At 47.5% G+C, this 22,581-nt stretch overlaps 4 protein-coding genes across 4 annotated transcripts; 1 reads left to right on the top strand and 3 right to left on the bottom strand.

Moving 5' to 3' along the window:
* Positions 1-6,203: 6,203 nt before the first annotated feature.
* PtA15_1A849 (uncharacterized protein) lies at positions 6,204-6,971 on the top strand (the record flags this gene model as incomplete). Its single annotated transcript, XM_053165918.1, has 1 exon — positions 6,204-6,971. The coding sequence occupies one exon, from the start codon at positions 6,204-6,206 to the stop codon at positions 6,969-6,971; it is 768 nt and encodes a 255-aa protein (XP_053017062.1).
* Positions 6,972-15,822: 8,851 nt separating this feature from the next.
* On the bottom strand, positions 15,823-16,191 carry PtA15_1A848 (uncharacterized protein; the record flags this gene model as incomplete). Its single annotated transcript, XM_053165917.1, has 1 exon — positions 15,823-16,191. The coding sequence occupies one exon, from the start codon at positions 16,189-16,191 to the stop codon at positions 15,823-15,825; it is 369 nt and encodes a 122-aa protein (XP_053017061.1).
* A 1,075-nt stretch (positions 16,192-17,266) lies between these two features.
* PtA15_1A847 (uncharacterized protein) lies at positions 17,267-20,322 on the bottom strand (the record flags this gene model as incomplete). Its single annotated transcript, XM_053165916.1, has 4 exons — positions 17,267-17,458; positions 17,533-17,870; positions 19,789-19,978; positions 20,062-20,322. 4 exons carry the CDS (start codon positions 20,320-20,322, stop codon positions 17,267-17,269), a joined length of 981 nt encoding a protein of 326 aa, XP_053017060.1.
* Positions 20,323-21,465: 1,143 nt separating this feature from the next.
* On the bottom strand, positions 21,466-22,557 carry PtA15_1A846 (uncharacterized protein; the record flags this gene model as incomplete). Its single annotated transcript, XM_053165915.1, has 3 exons — positions 21,466-21,623; positions 21,711-21,858; positions 21,928-22,557. 3 exons carry the CDS (start codon positions 22,555-22,557, stop codon positions 21,466-21,468), a joined length of 936 nt encoding a protein of 311 aa, XP_053017059.1.
* Positions 22,558-22,581: the final 24 nt, after the last annotated feature.

The raw sequence follows: 22,581 nt of genomic DNA, 5'->3' as shown, positions 1-22,581 counted from the left end.
ATCTCTGACTCAAGACTCAAGAGCCAAACTCTGTACTCGTAGACTTGACCCTATACTCGGTCTCACAGTCTTGATTGAGTCACACTGGCACAGTGCCACAATAACACTTTTGTCATCATCTACTATCCCCAGGTTGTCCATAAAGGTCTATTTGTGGGATCTCATGTGTGTCATTGAGAGTTGCATAATGTCCTCCTTGACATGCGGCGCGAGCCCCGTGGCCACTCCCAGACTCGGAACACTCACTCATAACATTTTTGGAAAATTAGGTTTAACAGGGCGCGCCACCCCCCTTTTTTACCAAACAAGGGGCGCCAGGGGCGCGCACTCTGGCGCGCCACTACCTGTGGCGCCGTCAACCCTAGCTGAGGGGCAGGCTAGGTGGCATTAGGAATTGGGATAATGCCACTCACGTGTCATGTGCTGCATTTGTTAGTTGGTTGCAGATAATTCCAAGTCATGGAGATGTAACTACATATATCCAAATGTATAGAGGGTAGAGGGGCAGCTTAGCTGTAATTGGGAATTGGGATCCTGCCACTCGCACAGCTTTTGCTGTATATATGTCTTGTGAGGTAAGAAGCATCAGCATGCCAAGAGCCAAGGATAGTGCAAACCCCATTGGAACAACATGCCAAGAGCCGAGGGAAGTGCGACCCATCGGGCCTCAGCTCTTTGGAAAAAAGTTGTTATGTGCTCAGTGTGTGTGTCCATGGAAGGAAATCTGCAGAAACAATGGAACTATTTTGATGTATCCCCTGGACAATAAGTGTGTGATTAACTGCTGAAATGCGCAGAAGAAGAAAAACAACAGCTGTCAAACTAATTCAGCAACTGGGTTGTGTATAGAAAAAGGAAATGCTGTGGCGAGGAAATGAATGATGTGGCTGTATCAACGTAATAAGACGGGGGCATTCAAGACAACAAGACACATTTAGATGATAGTATAACGTATTGAGTTTATCAATTGGTACAATGCTGTAGATACCAAATGCAATGCAACAGACATTGTTGTGATGCTTGCCGGTTTCACAAGTGGGAAAGGTGTGAGCAAACTTGGTTGGGGGTTCATTGCAGGGATGGGGAGGTCTATTTATAGCCTGGGGGAAGGTGGAGCTTGCCTAGAAGAGCATAAAAGGTATACAAGAGGACCCGAGACTTATTGGATGAGCTCGTTGGGATCAGGGAAGATATAAAAAGAAGGCCGGACTGGATTTGTACCGCAAACGGCTATATATGAGATATTGGGCCAAGAGCGGCGAACAAGCAAACAGGAAAGAAATGCTACTGACAGCTGGGTCTCTTACCTTAATAGGGTGACTGGAGGTCGTTTACTATACGCGGAAGTGGGAGACTTCACATTGTCATGGGTGGAGAACACCAATACCGGAGAATGTCACATATAGCGGTGCAATTTTACGAAGATGGTTGAAGTCCCGGATGTGGAAATTGCACTTAACAATATTTTGCGGCAGAGTTGATGTTGCATATAGTGGTGCAATCACGAAGATGGTTGAAGTCCCGGATGTGGAAATTGCATTTAACAATGTGTTGCAGAAACAAAAGCAAAGCCTTCCGGAAGAGAACCTGGCTGCAGGAGGAGACACTGGCTAGCTGCGACCTGCAGAATATAAAAGGAGGACGCGGACGGTCAGTTGGAACGGCAAAGCCGCTGGGGGTATTGACTGGCAAAGCCATGATTGTCGTCCTCCCAGCAATGGTCTTTTCTTAAAGATCATTGATTACATCAACAATTCCTTTTCCTGCAGACCCAACATGGGGAAATGCTGCGCGAAAAATGGGGTTATTGACGTAATTAGGGGTTTTTAATGCATTTATACATGCATGAACTTCAACTTTGAAGTCCATAGAGAATTAGCACTTTTGGCAGAGACTTTTTTGAAATCAATCTTCCGTCTTTGTTTCTGAACCTTTTTTTCTCTAATTTACATTTCTGGGATGGCTTAAGCTGTCCCCTTCTTTCTACTATTTTTTCCCGTCCTCAACTCCTCTGGTTGAGCTGCAATCATAGTTGTATCATTATCAATTTCAGATTCTGTACAGTGCAAAATGTGGAATGCACGATAAAGTGGACACTTGTGAGCTGCGGCTCCCGCGAGCTCACAGAGAGGTTCACAGGAGTATCACCGACCGACATCGACCACCGACTTAGTCCCCAGCTCTCGCTATCCTAGTTCGGCAGGGAAGTACTGAGACTTCCCCCGAACTAGGTGAGCAAGACCTTTCCTTCTTTTCCGTTTCCCTCTCTCTCTCTTTCAATTTGTATTTCGAGGGAAGTACTGAGACTTCCCCCGAACTAGTGCCCCTTTGCAATTCACACAGAGGTTCTAGAACGTCGTGCCTTCGCCCTTCGTCCCCTTAGCCCACTCAGTGAAGTACCCCAAATCTGGGCGCTTACACTTTTTTTTTCTCAAACCTCCAATTCGACACCCTCGACCCCCTCGCTTTGCTTTGCTTTGCTTCACTTTGCTTTGTTTTGCTTTAGACCTGCTCCCACTCTTCGCACCCAGCAACACCCAAACCCTTCGTGCCCCCCCTCGTCTCCGACTAATAGGTCTCTCATGTCCACGAGGAGAACCACCTCATCCAATCAACTTCACCCACCGACAGACACCGAAGCGCTCCTCCGGGCAGCAAATAAGGCAAAACGAACGGCGGCAGCAGCAGCAGGAGCAGCCAAATCAGCAGAGCTTGTAGAAACAGCAGCCTCCAGAGAGGCTTCCTCGAGCCGCACCCAACCAATTCTGGCGCCCCATCATCTCGAGACCAACTCGTGCCCGGCTTTGCTTTCAGTCTCTTTAACGCTCCCTCCAGCAATAGGCTTCCCAAACAGTCCGGCAACCTCCTTCTTCTCGGCTGATAGCGACATTCCCCCAGTAGTTAAAGCTTGGTCGCCAATTGGCCCGGAATCGATTAGACCCCCTCCCCCGCCTCCAGGACCTTTCAACCCACTACTTTCCACACTCCCAGCACTCCCATCTCCAGCGAAAGTAGCAGACACAAGAAGCCCACCAGACCCCTCCACAAACCGCTCCGCCAGTTCCATCCCTCCCACGCCAACCGCTCTAGAGAAGATGTCGGCAAACGCAGGAGATAATCCTGTTGAAGAGACACCCCCAGGAGCACCAACCCAGAACCTCAGCACGGGCGTCGACGCACTGGGGCTAATTGCGGAGATGCAACGTATGTCCCTGCAAATCCAACAGGCTAGCTTGGACGCGCAGAGAGCAGCGGAACGAAGGGCAGTAGCAGCACAAGAAGCAGCGGACGAGCGGGCAAAAGTGGACGCCGAACGATTGGCAAGAATGGAGGAGGCTTTCATCCAATCGTCTGCGAAAAGAGAGTTGTCTCAAACCCCAGCCACAGCCCCAAAAGACGACCATGTAGATCTCCGACGTTTTCGTACTTCTGACGGCCCCGCCTACACCGGCCCGTTCCAAGAAACGGAGCCATTCCTGTCGTGGATCAACAGCTTACAAATTTTCTTCGACACAAAAACGATATCTCTGGATGACAACAAGATCAAAATCACCGGGAAATTAATCAAAGAAACCAACCTACTTTCCTTCTATTCGAACGAAGCAAAGAATTATCTGGGAAGACCTTGGAAGGACTTCAAGGAAGCACTTTTCGAGACGGCAATTCCAGTTCGTTGGCGTCACTCGCTCAAAACGAAGATCCGTGGATTGAAAATGGAAAACACGGAGACTTTCACTCAGTTCGAAACGCGCGCTTGAACACTCCAGCGAATGGTCAACTTTGACTGCAAATCCCCAGTTATCTCGGACCTCAGTCTTGCGGAATGGATGACCATTGGCCTCCTGGAGGAACTGCAAGGCGACGTACAAAAATTTGAGTTGCTCAAAGCGGAGCCCTTCAAATACAACCGCTTTGCGAAGCGTGTCCAAACATTCTACGAGGCCCTGCCAAAACGCCTACCACCATCGAACCGAGGCAAGCCACTGAACTCCCAGGCAAATGCAACCACTCAAGCATCCTCAGATGGAAAACCAACCGGACGGATGTTGGATGAGTTACGTTGGAGGATCCATTCGTATTTGGATTTGTTAGGACGCTGTCACTGGTGCAGGGAACACTGTGGTTCACCGAATGGCGCCTGCTCGGCCCCCCGCGACAAAAATCGAGTCAATGTCCCTGACAGTTGGGTTACTCCGGTCAAACCGTCTAACTACTCTGCCCCACAAGCGTGGAGCTCTTCGAAAGGTCCATCTAACCGTCCCCCCAACACCAGCGCCGGTCGAGCAACCTCTTGCCCAGCGGGTGTGGCCAGCGTATCCGACAATCAAGACGACCTATACCCAGAAATGGAAAAAGCAGCGACGGTGGCAATTGATGAACTCGACTCGGCCATAGCTCAAGGCTATGGGGAGGACAAGGACTTGATCACCGAGGAAACGGAAGCCGCCGCAGTCCAACACTTCGACGACATGCAGACTAGCTTTGCCTCTTCGCTCTCATCCCTCATCAATAGCACCATCCTAGGACAGGACGCGGGGTATGTGAGACATTTCCCTAGGATCCACAAGAACCTACACCTCCTCCATAAAGGAAGAAGCTTACGTAGGAAAATCCTAACAGTGCGGATAACGAGACAAGTGATTAGGCCGAGATTGAAACTCCTCACACTCCCCACCTCAATACTCGCCAGAGACCGGCCCCCGAGCCCAATACTCTCACCCTCTACCAATTCCCCACTCTTCCTAATCCCGTTTCATTCCCACGATCACTCTCCAATTTTTTTCATTTTTACCCCCTCGACTGAACCCCCTTCCAAGAAGTCTGTCAACCCTCTCAACATCGGATCACATGGACGAGCCAAGACTGAGCAATCCTCGCAACATTCAAAGATGAAATCAAGCCCTGCTTCGCGCAGTCCACCGACTCCCCTTCCCCCGACACCCATTATCACTCCCCACCGCGCTAAACGATTCGAGGACCGTCCATTCACGCTTCGCCAATTGCCCCTCCGGGCGAGCTTGTTCTATAGAGGGGGAGAATGTGAGCCGCGGCTCCCGCGAGCTCACAGAGAGGTTCACAGGAGTATCACCAACCGACATTGACCACCGACTTAGTCCCCAGCTCTCGCTATCCTAGTTCGGCAGGGAAGTACTGAGACTTCCCCCAAACTAGGTGAGCAAGACCTTTCCTTCTTTTCCGTTTCCCTCTCTCTCTCTTTCAATTTTTATTTCGAGGGAAGTACTGAGACTTCCCCCAAACTAGTGCCCCTTTGCAATTCACACAGAGGTTCTAGAACGTTGTGCCTTCGCCCTTTGTCCCCTTAGCCCACTCAGTGAAGTACCCCAAAGCTGGGCGCTTACAACACTTGTCAGTCACAAAAAAGGACTTCATGGGGCACCCAAGGCCCCAAAAAATTTGTAAAATGTGTACAAAGAAACTTCATGATGTTGTGCACATTTTGCTCCCCCAAAATTTTATTACCTGGTGACAGATGGTGCGTCCAGAGAGGATTGAAAAACATCATTTTTCTAATTCTCTACTGCCACGGGGTATACATACACCACAGGCGCATAAATTTCCAATTTCGCCGTCAAACGGCCCCAGGCCAAATTTCGAAATCAATGGGCCGCAGCTACGGCAAATATTGGTCCCAATGAGCCCAGACAGAATATTGGTGTCCTGCAACGGGGCAATGCTAGTCTTCCACACAACACACCTCAAAGCACCGTCCAAAAAAATTTGCCGTTGCCAAGCCGGCAATTTCACCACTTCCCAATGGTGTTTCCAGAAAGCGCCCCCACACTGTCCACCACAACAAGCCCTGTGCTGCACCGGGCAAGAGGACCGGCATAAAACGTATTACAGTCACCCCCCAACGTCGCCCCCCCCCCCCTGCAGCCAGTACATGTTGGTGTAGTTTTATGAACACATATCTTGTAATATTGAAATGCACAAAAAGCCAAGGGGGGTCTTTTCCAAGCCAAAAGGGGGTCCAAACAATGTTTGGCTCAGTGGGATTATCAACTGGCCGTTGCCAAGGCAACCACCAACTCACATTTCAAGACTCAAACCTCCCAGACAGAGGAAGACAAGAACGCCCATCAACCCAAGTTGATACCAAAAAACAGAGTCAAGCTCACTTTCAACCGGAAAATATCATCAAGAAAGAACAAATGTGTCACTCAATCAACCCATACTCAGCCATGTCTACCTCAACCAATACCCCTGTCCCAGTACCTAGTTCGTCCGCATCACAAAAGCTCAGCTCCTCTTCAACACCGCCAACCAATAAAGATAACAAACTGAAGCCCTGGCTAGCACTCAATCTGAGTTGGCCGTTCTTAATCAACCGTCTGCCAGAGATTCTGATTCGTCACATCTTCAGCTCACTCGACTTACCCAACCTAGCATCAATAGCCGCGACAGGAGACGGCCTATTGGCGAGTCTGTCAAAGGACGCGGTACTCCGTCGGACAAGGCTGTGTTCCGTAGGCCCGCAATGCATCTTGCCGCACCTCAAACGTCTCCTAAGCATCCTAGAGCTGGCCAAGTCAGGCAAAATGAAAGGCCTCAACCTGGAGTTGAACATCCAGCGGGGCTGTTATATTTCCTTGCTGAACTTGGTCAGACTGCTCCAGAACTCCCGCAGGGTCAAGCGGCTGATGATCCGTGAGAAGCTCAACAGACTCCTCAGCCAGCTTCCCTCCTCCAGATCCAGCCTCCTGCCCCTCAACCTCATCAACAAAGAGCTCCTCTTCTTCTCCGACATCCTTGCCCCCGTCCTCCGTTGTCTCAAGCGCCAACAAGCCAAGGATCTCCTTGCTCGCGAAATCAGGTATTTGGCTGCTGAGGTCGGCCACTTTACTCTCAGTCAGACGGGCCACTTCGGCACCCTCCTAATCAAAGACTCTCCTCACACCAACATATATCCATCCAGCCCATCCCCTCTCTCAATACATGCTAGCTCTTAACAACAGACCATCACATCCATCTCTAAAAAAACAGACCTGGTAAAATTGTTCATTCTCCCATCAGCACGCGTCTTATATGCTTCAATCAGACACTTAAAAACTTATCTTGCCTTTTTTTCACACAACAAAAAATTAGATTCTGTTAGTGTGAATAGTTTATTTTTTGTACACCACGGGTGCAACAAAATATTTTGAAAACCAGTTTGATTGGTTTTCAAAATATTTTTTTCAATTGAGTCTGGACGTCCTGAAGAACAAGTTGGGCTAACCATTTTCAGAAATTTTTAAAATATTTCTGGGACCACCTGGGGTGGTTTTGAAAATATTTTGGAAACCAATTTGGTTTGAAAAATATTTCCAGAACCATTTGAAATGGTTTTGGAAACCGTTTGGATGCTCCTTCTCTCACGGCATGGTTTTTGGGACCTTTTTGGCAACGGAACTTGTCCACAAACCAGATTCAGACCAATTTGGTTCTGACAACCACTATCTAATCAATTTGGTTTTCACAACCATCCCAAAATCTTTTGGTGCACCTGTGGTGTAGTGCTTGTCAGGCATCTGTATACTTTTTTTTCCCCAATGCGTGCGCAATACCAAACCAAACTCTCATTACATGATTGCCGAGATAGTCCATGAACTGGGATTTCCTTGCTCTACACGGCGCATTGCGTTTTGTGCAGCAGGATGCCGTGCCTGTGCTGTGCAACGGTTTGCGCAATGTGTGCTTAATAGAGCTCTGGGATATGGCTGTTGGTGGGGAGTGCCCCGTTTGGTGGGTGTGCTGAAGCGGACGGGCTAACGTCGGCTGCTCCCGTCTGGCGACGTGGAATTGGGACCGTCGGAATTCTTGAGGGGTCTCAAGACGGCTGCATGGTGCCGTCATGAGGCCTGGCACGGGGCCCGTGTATGGGCCATATATTGTTGCGGGGGTGGCCCTGTCCTGGGACGGTGGGGTTTCCCCGTCCCCAGGCATGCCCTTGCGCCCATGGTGAGCGCATAAGTCCCTCCTTTGGAGGTTCCCTGCGGGACGGCCTCCCCCCTCCAATAGAGGGACTTAGTTAAGTTAGGTGTCCTAGGGTTTAACAGATGAAAAAAAACCATAGCATCATGTTATGTATGCAACTGTAGCAGAAGTTATGATTTCTATCTAAGTTTCATAAAACCAGTGTTTTACGGAAACTTAGATCATGGGTTTGGCCTGTGCCTTTTTCCCAGAAAGTCTTGAGGTTGCCAGAACAACTCAGAAGCCCTCTTTGCCAAATTTATGGTTAAACCACAAGGTTGGCGCGAATCCCACTGACCAACCTCAAGCCCTGTCAGCCTTAGAGATACATCAAGTATCCAAAAGACTGCAATAATTCAGTAAATAATAATAATTATTAAATTATTATTGCAGAATCAGATTCCTCATCATAAATTAAGGGGGGTCACCCACTTAAAGTACCCCCTTATTCCTATTCCTTCATGTACTAATTGTATAAATAAGAATTGGCCACAGAAAGCGCCCAAAAATAGTATTACATACAAAAAATTAGTAAAACAATTAAAGTACATAAAAATAAACTGTTGTACAATAATGAGTAATATTACTCGTGTAAAAACACCCCGTGAAAGTATTATGTAGACTTCTACTGAAGCTCTTTCACATGACAATTGGTTATAAACATGTCATGTGACAGAGTCAGGGAAATTAGTCTATTTTAATACAATTAAAATACCCATAGCCAAGCCCTTTTCACGGCTACAGCCCTGGATACTCCCATAGGGAGAAAAGGACTCAGTGTTTACGCCCACTGAAGTCCCCTCTATAAATAGAGGCCTATTTGGCCCTCAGGAAAAGATCCCCCAGACCATTCACCGCCCATAAACTGTAAGTTTGCCGTGAATATTCTCCCCTGCTACTATTGTAGCCTCTTTTCCCTTTTAAACCATCCCCAGCACGTAAAATCCACTGGATTAAACCTTTAAAATATCAAAAATCCCTTATTAGCATATTTACAAGCTTTATCCTTAAAAGTAGTGGCCGTAAGACCTCCGCCTCTGACAAGCAGCCAATCAGTTTAAGCGCTTACCACCTACTTTTCTACGCCAAATTTATTCCCTGTAATTAATAATTATACATTATTAATTACATAATAAATCTTCCTCTTTTTAAAGAGTGTTTAAAACCCTTGTAGTGGCCAAATTACCACGTAACAAGTTTAGTAATTTACATTACTAGTGTTTACATCAGCACAGCTATAGTGCTAGGGCCCAAAAACCCTTATTTTGACGGGTTTTTTGCCCTAAGCTTCATAAACAGAGCTGTCAAGCCCCCATTGCCATAGGTGGCTCCAACAGCGCATAGATGCCAAATGTTGGAGCCACAGGGGAAACATGAACAAGCATCAGTCAAAGTTGCTTTATAGTAAAGCACCTTTTTTTCTTTGTTGGACCCTCCAGTAAGTCAACTCTTTTTCCGTTTCACCCGTCCATCTATTGAATTCATCAATTTGCCATAGAATTTCACTCCCATTGAGACAAAATTTCTCAATTGTTGTTGTGGAAACCGCACCTTTGACATTTTCAATTGGCCTTCTCATTTAAGATCATGGGCTCATTTTTCATCTTCTCTTCAAGCCTGTCCTGTTGCGCATGAGATTTGAGCCACCACCAATAGGGATCACATTACGGTGTTTCACTTGCTCTGTAAGATTGTGTTACGGTGTTTCACCTTCTGTCTCTTAACTCAATCTCCTTGTGTTCCCTGGACACAAGCTTTTCTAACAACCCGCCTCCTCCCATTTTGACAAATACACAACCAAAATCTACCTCGCTTGTCACGAAAACGGCTCAAACCATCATACTTTTCCAGAAACATTTGTCCCTCAGGCCCCACTCATCCACTTTCCACGCAACTGACACCCGTGAAACTTTCTTTTCCCTGGCTCATTCTCTTGACAACATTCCCTGGTAGTCAATCACATGTTTCAACCTCTTGGAATACAGGCAATCGTCCCTAACAGATTAACTCCGCACCTTCTAGGCGTTCACAAACGGGTCCAACAAGATCTTTCAGCAACATAAGACTTATTTTTCCTTTACCGCCCCGAGGAGAGTCCATTTGTGAATTCCTATCCCTCTGGACATCTTGTATTTGTTGTTAACAACAGGTGTTTTCTCAAATTTTTGTAATACAGGGAATTGTACCGGGATGGTGAACGCCACACATTTACCCTCACAACTGCCCACGCGTTCACAAACGGGTCTAGCAAGATTTTTCAACAACCTAAGATTCATGCTTTGACTTCACATTACTCTTTCCACGGGCAATTCAAAGAGCTTCCCGCCGTCTTCAAAAAATAGAAATCACACAGCCCAACGCTCACACATTCCTACCTCTTACCATAAATTGACCATCATCCAGGTGCAATGTCTGCAGCAAGACCTTCAAATCACCCAAACATCATTTCTGGTCACTTTGAAGCAACAGCCGACGTAAGTCACCCGCTTTACCCCCCCCCTCTTTGGCTGTTTTGAAATTCTCCTTTATTCAGTCGCAGCTCTATGTGGTCCGTGGAAACCAGTATGGATACGTGACTACTGGTACCTTTTTTCAATGTTCTGGCGTAGCTGGCAAGAAGGAAATCGATTTCGAAGTTAAACTTGTGGCAAACACTGCGATTTCAAATGCACTCGAGGAAGGTATCCTTTATTCTTTGACTGGAGCGCGGTTGATCGCTCTCAATGACGGCAGTACTCCCACTATCACCTATACTCAAGACTCAATAATGCGTATTGGGAAAGCTGTTGATTGTGGCTTAGACTTTAGTAACCAGACTGGAGTCGTCGGCCTTGGTATTATTGTTGAAAAGTCCGAGATTCCAAGCCCTCATGTCAGGGAAGATGTGCAACTTTTGGTCTTTGTTTCTCATAATGACTGGGACCCCATGGTAATGTAGTTTGTTTCTACTTTAAGTCAAACGTTTACTGACCCAAATATACACCAGGCCCGCTGTCATCACCCATTCTTGACAAAATATATTGTCCCAGCTTCAAAGAACCTTGTCAAGATGCATGTTCTTTATGTGCTAGGTAGAGAGATGTCAATTGTAGGACATTGGGTTGACTGGCACATTGCTGGAAAAATGATGGTTGTCCTTGTGAGCAAACCTTACATACAGAGCGCCTGTCACATCATTGATTGTGTTTTTCTTCTTCCAGGTTGGTGGATTGAGTGTTACCAGTGGGCAACAAAATCCACGATCAGCTTTGAAAGGTGGTTCAGACCCATCTACCCCATCAGGACGAGGCCGCAAATTGTGAGTCCAATCCCTCAAATCAATTGTCAATAAAACTCACCTATTGCCTTTCACGGTATTAGGTTCACGTTCAAGAAAGGCAAGGCCTCACCTCTCACACCGTCACCAACCCTGTCAGGGTCTGGTAGTTCTACTCCAGCATTGGTCTCTCAAAAAGGCAAAGAGGGAGTAGTTCAAGAAGACATGCAAACAAACAAAAATGAAGAAGCAGACGCCACAGAAGAAGATGAAGAAGCGGAAGTTGGCATCCCAAAGAAAAAGGGAAAAGGTCGTCCTCAACGACAAATATTGAGTGATGCGTCAAAGAGAATGAAAATGCTCTGATACCAATAATCTGCAGTTCATGACTGTGCATGATTAATCCTGTAACCTTTCCCTTTGTGTCATCCTCAAATAAATAATAGCCTGCACTGTTGCATAAGTTTTCAGCTTTTTGCTCTCAAATATTTCACTGATCTCTGCGCAAAACTATCTTCTTCTCCCACGCCTTGGCTTCCATTTTTTTTTTTTCAATTCACTTTAAAACCATCTTTTTGTTTCTATCCACTTTTCTTATACAATTGTTAGTCATCTCTCAGAGCTCAAAAAGCATCATAAACTAAACAATGAAAAATGTAGCATTTGTGATTGTCCTTTTCCATTGTCAATCAATTCAATGTTTACCAATTTTTGCCAAGAATTTCAAGCATTTTTTTCTCCTTCCCCTCCGAGAGATCTTCACCTTTTCATACGCCTCTATGTTGTCTTTTTTTTGACGAGGCTGGCAAGTTGCTTGCCTTCAGGCTTCCAAAAAAATCTCTGCGCACTCCCACCCGTTCTTTCCTGCAGAAAATGATATTAATGAATCAATGAGACCGGGCATAACTCCCAGCGCGCATCTGAATAGTGACTGGTCCTTTTGCAAATTGACAGATTAAAAACTTGACGGCATCCACCATTGCAGATCATAATCCAACAAACCGTTTTGCTCCTCATTTGGGATATTTTCTGCAGGGGATATCAGTTGCACAGAAAGATATGCATGTGTTGCACTGCCTGCCAAACAATGAGGTAATGGATTCTTCAGGAGGGGATATCAGTTGCACAGCAATATATGCATGTGTTGCACTGCCTGCCAAACAATGATGTAATTGATTCTGCAGGAAAACTCCTTGAACCCCTTATCTGCCTGCATATGCTGCACTGAATGATATCATGTGTTCCTAGGTGACCCAAACAACCTTCCATAACCTCCCATATGCCTGCATGTCCAGCTGTTACCTACCTCCATCCAGAATATTGGGGGTCAAAGCCTCTCCTCCCACCTTGCTCCTTCCTTCCTTCTTCCTCCTCACCTAATTAAGAGCATCTCCACCCAGGGTGGTAAACTGGGTTGCTATCCCGCGTTTACCAACCCAAACCCAAAAAACACCACCCACCCGGGGTGCCAAACGAGTTTCTATTTTGGCTTGGGAGCTAGAAATCTCAATTGGGTTGCTATGTGTGGCAACCCACTAGCAACTCAATAGCAACTTCCCCAAGCTCATCCCCCCCTCCCTACCCACCATCAGAAGTGCCTACACCTACCCTAGAACAACTAAAAATATGTGCCCTCCACCAAACTGGTCATTGAGAGCACTGCAAGCTATCAATGACTGGCTGTCCTGCTAACTGTCTGCCCGGTCATCGAGAGCATCAAAAGCAATCAATGACCGGCTACACATATGACCAACCATCGAGAATATTGCAAGCTCTCAATGACTGGCTATACTGGTGATCAAGAGCTCTCTCAATGACTGGGTATACTGGTCATTGAGAGCCCTCTTGATGACTGGTCATGGATGATTGGTATATACAATGACCGGTATATACCGGTCATCGAGAGCTCTCTCAATGACTGGCTACACCGGTCATCAAGAGTGTTCTCAATGACTGACTATACCGTTCATCAAGAGAGCTCTTGATTATTGACTATACCGTTCATCGAGAGCTCTCTCAATGACTGGATATACAGTCATTGAGCTCTCTGAATTGGCTATACCAATCAAGAGCCTTGAAAGCTTGAGCTTTGGAAGCTATCAATGACTGGCGATGTATTCCGGTAATCAAGAGCTTTGCAGCAAGCCATCAACAACCGGCTATACCAGTCATCAAGAGCTTGGCAAGCCATTGATGACCGGCTATACCGGTCCTAGGGACCTTTGCAAGCTATTGCCAATCGGTGACTGGCTGTATTGTTCATTAGGTTTGTTGTAACTCCATTTGATGACTTGGTCATCTTGGAGTGCTTCTGGATTATAGCAACCACGGGTGTGTGCAAGAGCCGCGCGGGTTGCTATATGCAAAAATTGAGTTGCCATCCCGGGGTTTTAGCAACCCGCTTTTACCTCCCCAGGTGGAGATGCTCTAATATTTCCATCCATATTACATAATACTGAATCCTAGACCCTTATAAAGTAATATACCATCCTTATAAAGATAATAGACCCTTATACAAGTAACAACAGTGGGTGGTTATTGCTACAGTAACGCGTAACGTAACGATAATGTAACATTTTTTGGCCATTATCATTATTGTTACCAGTAACGGCAGTGCAATATCGATATCACACCAAGAGTTTTTTTTTTCGCAACGGCCGTTACTATATCTGAGCGCGTAGCAACAGATATCGGGCAAGATAACGGGCGATAAAAGGCCAAAATAGGGCCAATTTGGCCTTTTATTGCTCAATAACGCGTTATCCGCTGGATAACGGGTTACTTTACTGGTAACGGCCTCAAAAAAAGAGGCCCATTACGTTACGCGTGATGCCGCTGTTCGCACGTTACTGCTAAGGATAACGGCGCAAAAAGTAACGGCGGGTAGTTACTTTACAAAAATCCCGCAGATATCGTAAAGTAAAGTAACTACCCACCGTTGCAAGTAATATACCCTTATAAAACTGCCTTACTTGATAAACCACACCATCCTCCCTTCCATCCCTGGTTGAGACTTGTGCTCCCATTGCCAATACCTTCCACCCCTTCTATTGATAACATCCCTCCACCTCCCTGCCATCCTACCTAGTCATGGTCCTCCATTCCATCCATCCTACATAATCCTTGTCTGCCATTCCATTTGTGATAAAACCATCCGTTGTCTATCCATCCTCCCTCCTCTGTAATGACTCCATCCCTCCCATGTACATATACACTGCTTGTGTTATATATAACTTCCTCCTCTTATAATGAACGATAGCTGTATCTATGCTGTCCCAATACCTCTGCAATTTTCATTTGGCATTGTCACACCAATGGAGCACCACAAAGGGTGTTGTATTCTAAATAATGATCTGAGGAACCTCCTTTTGCACAGAGGTCCCAGGTCTTTTATAGCTTAGAAGACTGGATACATGTCCTCATGGTTTTCTTGCTTGATCACAATCCATGCATGTAAAATTTGCGTGGATTGTGCTCACTTGAGCACAAAAACTGGTGAGAATTTCCCAGCTGAGTGGGACAACTAATAACAGGTATTCTCACATGGTTGAATCCCCAGCTTATTTGTGCTTGTGCGCACACTCTTTGTCTGTGGTGCGTGCTGTGTCCGGGAGGGCACAAACTTAAAAAAGTCCCTTGAGACTTTGGGCCCCCAGGGGGTAGGCTGAACTCGCAAAGCAAGCCTCCGTCAGGAGTGACTCAGACCATACCTTCCCATTCTGGCGCACAGAGAATGGATTTCTTATACCTCTTTTCACGTTCTTCAGTGTACACTTTTCATAGAACAACATTTCTGATTTTTTGGCTGGTTGTCAGCGCAAGATACTATTCATGAGCCTTGTATTTCTTTATCTGTATGTACTGCCAGATATATCCTCTGAGAAATTAACCAAGCAAAAATACTTGCAAAGAGATAACCAACTCAGTAAGGGAGATCTGTAGATTTTTCATTTTGCCAGAGCACGGGACCTCATTCAATCACCCCGCCTTAACTAAGATGTAGCTATTTTGAGGGCCGTGCTCACCACTGTGCTGGTGAGTAGAGAACTGAGATGGATGAAAGCAAGACCTGAACAAGCAGCAACAACTGTCCCAACATGTCCAATAATGAATCCACCTCAGATGTCTCCAAAGAGCACCCACCAGCCATTGATGAACCAGACCCATGGCCTACTCCACCCTCCAGAAAAAAAACAGCCATAACCCTGCCCAATTCAATTACAAAGATCTAAATGTCTTCATCTATTTGATGAGCTGTTATATGTCAGAGTGATAGTAGATAATTAATTGCATGATAGGTTGGTAAAGAAAACAACATGAAGAGGGGGGATGATCAGATCTAGGGATGGCACTTTGTATCCGGGTACCCACACGGGTGCAGGTACTCAGACAGAATTTCCCTAAAATCAGACACCCGCACCCGGGTGCAAAAGACAAGTACCCGCAGCCTGCGGGTACAATTGGGTCCTGAGACCTGATTGGGTCCAAAGACCCATCAATTGGGTCCAAAGACCCATTGATTGGGTTCAAAGACCCATGAATTGGGTCTGAAGACCCATTGATTGGGTCTGAAGACCCATTGATTGGGTTCAAAGACCCATGAATTGGGTCTCAAGACCCATTGATAGGGTCCCAAGACCCATTGGTTGGGTCTGAAGACCCATTGGTTGGGTCTGAAGACCCATTGGTTGGGTCTGAAGACCCATTGGTTGGGTCTGAAGACCCATTGGTTGGGTCTGAAGACCCATTGGTTGGGTCTGAAGACCCATTGGTTGGGTCTGAAGACCCATTGGTTGGGTCTGAAGACCCATTGGTTGGGTCTGAAGACCCATTGGTTGGGTCTGAAGACCCATTGGTTGGGTCTGAAGACCCATTGGTTGGGTCTGAAGACCCATTGGTTGGGTCTGAAGACCCATTGGTTGGGTCTGAAGACCCATTGGTTGGGTCTGAAGACCCATTGATTGGGTCCTGAGATCCAATGATTGAGTCCTGAGACCCAATGATTGGGTCCCAAGACCCTATCAATGGGTCTTCAGACCCAATTCATGGTTCCAACTGTTAGCGCAACCAAACTTAACCCACGACCCTCGCTGCTGCGGGCATCTGGTCTTGCGAAGCAAGCCTCCCCTCGGCAGGAGGGACTTGCGCGCTCTCACCCCCCCCTTTTGCAGAGCCTAGAATTTGATTTTGGCTGGCTGGTTTTTCCAAACCATCACAGTTCCTTGCCCTCAAAACCTTATACCTTGAAAATTTTCTTGGCACAAAGCCTAAAAAGGGGCGATAGCGCGCAAGTCCCTCTTGCCGAGGGCTATCGGAGGCTTGCTTCGCAAGACCAGACGCCCGCAGCAGCGAGGGTCGTGGGTTAAGTTTGGGGAGGGCACTGTGCGCACACACGTCTTCTGCGGCGCGTGCCGTGCCAGCGTTGGCGCTGTCTGGACTACACCCGGGGAGTCCATCCACGGGGAAATCACGCGGAATCCACGAGGACTCCACGTGGTAGCCGCGCGCGAGGTTGGACCAGCGGCTTTTGGTCCAGGGAATCACGGGTTCACCACCGGGAGGATCACCCGTGGATTCCACGGCAGATTTCGGCACCGCGTGGATTCCCTGTGATCACAACGTGGAGGTCGGGCCCATGGGTGGACCACGGGTCCTTCAACCCTGGACTCCCCGTGGATTCGCCGTGATACCCACGGGCGGGTCAGGCCCACGAGATGTGGGTTGGTTAGGTAACCCGGGGGGAGGGGGGGCGGAGCGGATCAAAAACGCGGGTAATATTGCAGAATGTGGTACCACCAGGGTACCACACGCTACATTGCATATCATTGTAAAAACATAAAAAAAAGGGATTTATAGATAAAAAAAACAAATCACAAAGAGAAGCAAGAAATAAAAGAAAATTGAGAGAAATGAGAGAAAAGTGAGTTTTCAAATCCGTATCACGAGTTTTGAGGTATTGGCGAGTTTACTCCTTGATCTGAAAGAGTGCAATCGCAAGAAAGATGAGATCGGAGTGAATTTTGGGTGGATGTATCAGCGGATGGAGAAGCGGAAGTCCATGGTCAGGCTTCCCGGGGTGGGCGCGGCGGAGACAAGGGCCCTGTGTTTGGCTGGCAACGGCTCAAGCATGTCGACGGCAACACTGAACCGGGTCTGGGCGTTGGTGATCTCCCAGATCAGTTGGTGGGCGTGGTACCACATCGACGAGATTTGCTGGACGAGCTCCTGCATAACCAACGCCGGACTTCAGGGGACGCTTTCTGGGACAAACAGCGAGGGAGAGGGAGGAGGGGACGTACTCTGACTCTTCCCTGGACTTTTTTGCTGTTGAAGTGGGCCTTCAGATGGCCAAAGAAGAACTGCTTGACCTGCCAAATGAGCGGCTCGTCCTGCTCTGCTATTGGCACCAATGGCCCAGCCCACCAAAGCTCAACCTTCCGCACGTTGCAATAGGGTTGCTCGGGGTTGAATGGGTCGAGGTGGAGATACATCTCGATGTCAAAGAGATGGCAGTCTTGTTTAGCACTCATCTCGACCAAGTTTTTTTGTACTTTTGCGCATTCTGCGAGATCTCGCCCTTGTGTTCCTTGGTTGTGTAGTCCAAGAGTTCTGTCTTTTGATGTAAGCTGCGAGATGACTAAGATAGGGGGTGGAGGAATTTTACCACCTACAGTTTACATCTGTTGGTCAATGCAAAAAACCCCAATGTAAAAGTACACATGACTGCTTGTGAAATTAAATTCACATTGGATTGTGCAAAACCACCCCATGTAAACTTATGCCATGTAACACACAGCCTGCAAAAACGTATCCAGTGGCGCCGCAGCCACACTTTCACACCCAAGTGTAAACATTGACCTCTGCAGGGCATGCAAATCCGCCAATCCCTGCGGGTGAAATTAGATTTACATAATATGTTTTACACTCCAAGTCATCTTCAGAGTTAAGCTCACACAAAATCTCCTATTTCGGAACACACCATCATTGGATATCGGCCGATTTGGCCAATGGCCGTGGAACATCTCATCATTGGACCCCTTTGGCCTCGGAATCACACCAGACTTGCCATAAACTCAGGATTGGATTCAACTGTACGTTCACAAACCCCCACTTGCAATTTGTTCCATTTTCCCCTTTTCCAATTCCCCCAGCTATTGATCCACTCGGTGCTAACTACTTTCTTCTATCCTAATCACAATCCTTTATCTCGTACATCACCACTTTGGCCAAAACCACCATTCCATTCACTTGACATTTCAGCTGCCGCTGGCGATGCTCAGGGTCGTGTACATGAACAATCCTTGAAGATCCGGATTCGACGTCCAGCAAGCATGGCTGCTGCAGTAACCTCCGCTCCTTCCCCGGCTCCGGAGGTTGGCATTTCTCCAGCATTGCTGCACCCCCAGCAAAGCGTGGCCGTCCAAGTTCCTCGGCCCCCGCCCCAGCTCCTCCTCCTCATTCTCGGGCGGTTCCGGCAAAGCGTGGTTGCCCCAAGAAGATCCCAAAGGTCGAAACCTCAGTCACTTTCAAGCCAAAACCTCTGGCCAATGTGAATGGGGAGCGTATCCGGGCCCGAACTGAGGCCTGGCAAGAACATCGATGTGATCCATTCCAAGACGGTGAGAAAGGTGAATTCAAACGTCCTCCTCTCCTTCAAATCGCAGGTGAACCGACAATTACTTCTGTTTGTGTGTTTTGTTGCCTTTACTTGAAAGACAACAACAGCGCGCCTGGCTCGGCCTCAATTGTGCCTTCTCAATCGGCCGCCATATTTTTAGCGCCACTCCCCGCAGCTAGTCCAGCCACCAGAAACAAGCGTTTTTGGCCGACCAAGAAGTTGACTGTGAGCCAGGACCGGGAGGTGTACTCAACAGCCAAGCTGCCATCAACAACTGCAGGCAAAGTCCTTGCTCATTGGAATAGCCAACAGGCAGGGGCTGGGGCGATCAAACCAAAGGTGCAGAGTGTGACTGGTAGGAAGACCTGCCATGCTTGAGGGCCAGGCTTTTTTCCATTCTTGTTTTTTTGTGTTGAGGTGACGGGGTTATTGCGTTGCGGAGTAACCTTTTTGTCATCAATTTCTGTGTTTTCCTTTTTACAATGTTAAGCCAGTAGCATGTAAAATTGCATCTGGAGACAAACTATGTTAATTTTACAATGCATTGAATTTACATTGAGGGTGGTGGTGAATCAAACCAACGTAATTTTATTTTCTTCGCGATGAATTTTGACTTTTACATTGTGTAACTTTCCATTGGCCAGAGGTTGTAAAACATGGTGTGTAAATTCTTTCTTGACATGTCCAAGGGTGCACTTTTACATACCACGCATTACATACCATATTTAACATGGTAACTCATTTACTGCACAAATGTAAAACTATTTGATTGCCTTGAAATGTTCAAATATAAATGATTGGGTTTTACATTCCAAATCCAATGTAAATTGTGGGATGTAAAAATCAACATCCCCCTAAGATAGAATAATGGTCCTCAAATGGTCAGTTGATATTAAGCGGGCCAGACCGGGACAAGAGAACATGTTGTTGCACTTACGCTGTTCTGGTTTGCCTGGTTGGACGTACCGGCTGGAAACACTAAGCGGCGGGGGGACGCGAAGGACAGGCGGAGATTTTTTGGAGAGCCTGAGAGGGAGCCGGATAGGCGGCGGGATGGAGATGCCGAAGATAACCGCGGAAGGGCACGGATCGAAGATAGTCTGGGGAGTACCGGCTCGAGGGAAGTTCTGGGAAAGCTTCCGGCTCTTGAGATAGACTCAGCAGATGTGCTTAGAAGAGATGGCCCGGAGTTGGAAGGGCCAGGTAGAACCAATGCCGGCTTTCGAGCAGGATTTTCCTCAAAACTCATGTTGATCAGGTCGTCGTGTTCTTGGATGTTCTGCAGGCTGGGTACGGATAAAGAGGACCGGTTAGGCGGAGGACCGAAAGACGGGCGGCTGGTAGCAGGTTCATGGAAGTCGATCAACGCTGGATCAGCCTCTTCCATGTCTGAGCTATCTTGGGGCTGCAAGAACTCCGAGATTCTGCTCCGAGCTTTCTTCGGCGCCGGTTCCGAATCTTCCGAGTACATCGACGGCCCTGGGTCCTCTTGGTCACGGGCATTGTCAAGTTCGCGTGAGACATCACCCCAGTCGCATGTGGGGTTGATGGTGTGAAGGTGAGCCTCCAGGGGCCGTGAGGAAGTCAGAGGGCGGGATGGCGGGGCCGGGGATCAAGTCGTCGCTTCCTTTGGGAGCCGTTGAGTGTCCTCAAAACGCACACGAGCCAGCTGATATCACTGAAATAGCCCTAACACCGGCAATGCAAGGGCATCCGTGGGTTCCTCGTCGTTGAGAACGACGAGGAACTCACGGGGACAGTTTCCACCGGGATCCCAGAGGCAGCTGTGGAATCCTCGTCATTTTCCCCATTGGAATGACGAGGAAATCCCGGGCAGGTGGAGACGACGGGAAAGCCCGTCGTCTCCACGTATTTTCCACGGGAGGGTGGAGACGACGGGGGGAGCAACGTGGATTTCACAGAGCCGGTGATCCCGTCGTCTCCACAAACAGGCGGGCCAGGAATCACCCCCGCCGTGTAGCCAATGGCTGACATCCTGGGTGTTGTATTTTGAGCCCAGTTGACTAAACATCCATTGAACATTGCACAGCTCTAAAAATGCCCAGAATTGCCATCCGAAAAAAAGGATGATTTGTGGTACTACATTTTTGTCAGATGACTCCATTACTGAAAAAGAGTAAAAGCTCTTGTGTGGATGAAACTTGAAAGCACCAACTTGCAGGAATTTGTTTGGATAAAGCTGAGGTGATCGATTGGAGTGGAGATTGGGATACTTTTAGACCAAGGGCCGGACGACTGGGCTGAAACGGACTTGAGATGAATCGCTGTGATAACTGTTCAAAGTGTAGATTCTTTTTGTATGAGTTCGTTGGAAGGACGTGCATTGGAGTCTCTTCGTCCGGCTTTCTTGCTGGCATGATGTGTCTCTTTTCGTGATGGGCAGGTGCGAGGTAGATGAATGCTTCTGTCGGATCACTGAGCTGCTGAATCTCCAACACGCCGATGATCAGACGGGACGTTGGAGCCAGGAGTGACGAGGAAAGATCACAAACCTTGTAAAATTTAGATCATTTGTTGAAATACGAAAGCACATTACGAATCCGGAAGTCGCCGGTGGACGGACGATCGCCCTACCTTCGGGATTGGTGGCGGATTAAAGGTTCGTCGAAGAAATGATTTCTTCGATCTTCTTCAAGTATCTTAATCTGACGATTAGTTCTTGAAGGCTTTCTGATTCATCTAGAGGATTTGCCCGATGGATCAGGGTACGAAACTTCTGATCCAGTTCGCCCAAAACTTCGTGGATTGACTCTAGAGAAGATAGCAAAAACGCGGCCGATCAGGATGGGATTTCGGGACCGTTGGCCGATAGGGGAGAGCGTATATCGAACAGCTTACGTTTGTTTGTTTGCTTGATAGATTCTATTCCTTCGGCAGTCTGAGCTTCTTCGAGTTGCTCCCTTACTTCCATGATCTCCATCAACAGATCCGTGTTATCAAGCGAGTCCGCTTCCTCGCTCGGCTTGACGCTCCCATGCAATTCCAGCTGTGGGGGATGCAGAGCAATCAGTGAGCTTGAAAGCACTCAGCACCGACCCTCAGAAAAACCACAAACCAGATATTCGGCCCTTTTCAAAACATCAGTCAAGATGTTCTTCGACTGATTGACCAAGACACTCCAATCCTTCATGAACTGAAGACTCAGCTCTGAAGGGTGATTCTCGAGATGGTCATTGGAGATGCTGAAGTCAGGATGGACGAATTGCTGCCAGTGATGGTAAGATTTCTTCAGGCTGATCAGATCGATGTCCTTGAACTTCTTCTCGATTTCAAACAGTTTAAAATAATCGATCCGCCGGTCGTCTTGATCCTTCTTCGATTTGGTTTTTACCACCACTCCGGTCGGGATAAATGATCGACAATTAGCACATTTGCACTTATCTTCAATCTTCGTTTTCTGATTAAAATTTGTTTTAAGTTCGATTGAACAGGTTGGACAAGTTGGATATAGTTTCCCGTTTGTAGCGGGAGAGTCCAGTCTGTGGCCGGTTCCTGAAAAGAAGCGGATGGGCTGATGACGAGCGTTGGACTGTCTTTGGTATCCTCGTATCGGGGGATTTGATTTTTTGCTGATCGACAGCTCCGTTGGTATTGTCGCTTGTCTGGATGATTGTGCTTGGGTGATGGCTGATTCCCATGCGCCCAGCTTGGTGAGTCGACGGCTGATGAGCTGGTGGATGGTCATGAGGCTGGCTGAAGTGGTTATGTG

Source organism: Puccinia triticina, chromosome 1A, assembly GCF_026914185.1.
Source record: "Puccinia triticina chromosome 1A, complete sequence".
Classification (NCBI taxonomy): Eukaryota; Fungi; Basidiomycota; class Pucciniomycetes; order Pucciniales; family Pucciniaceae; genus Puccinia; species Puccinia triticina.
The sequence above is the reverse complement of the archived record's forward strand: the minus strand, read 5'-3'. Positions and strand labels throughout refer to the sequence as shown.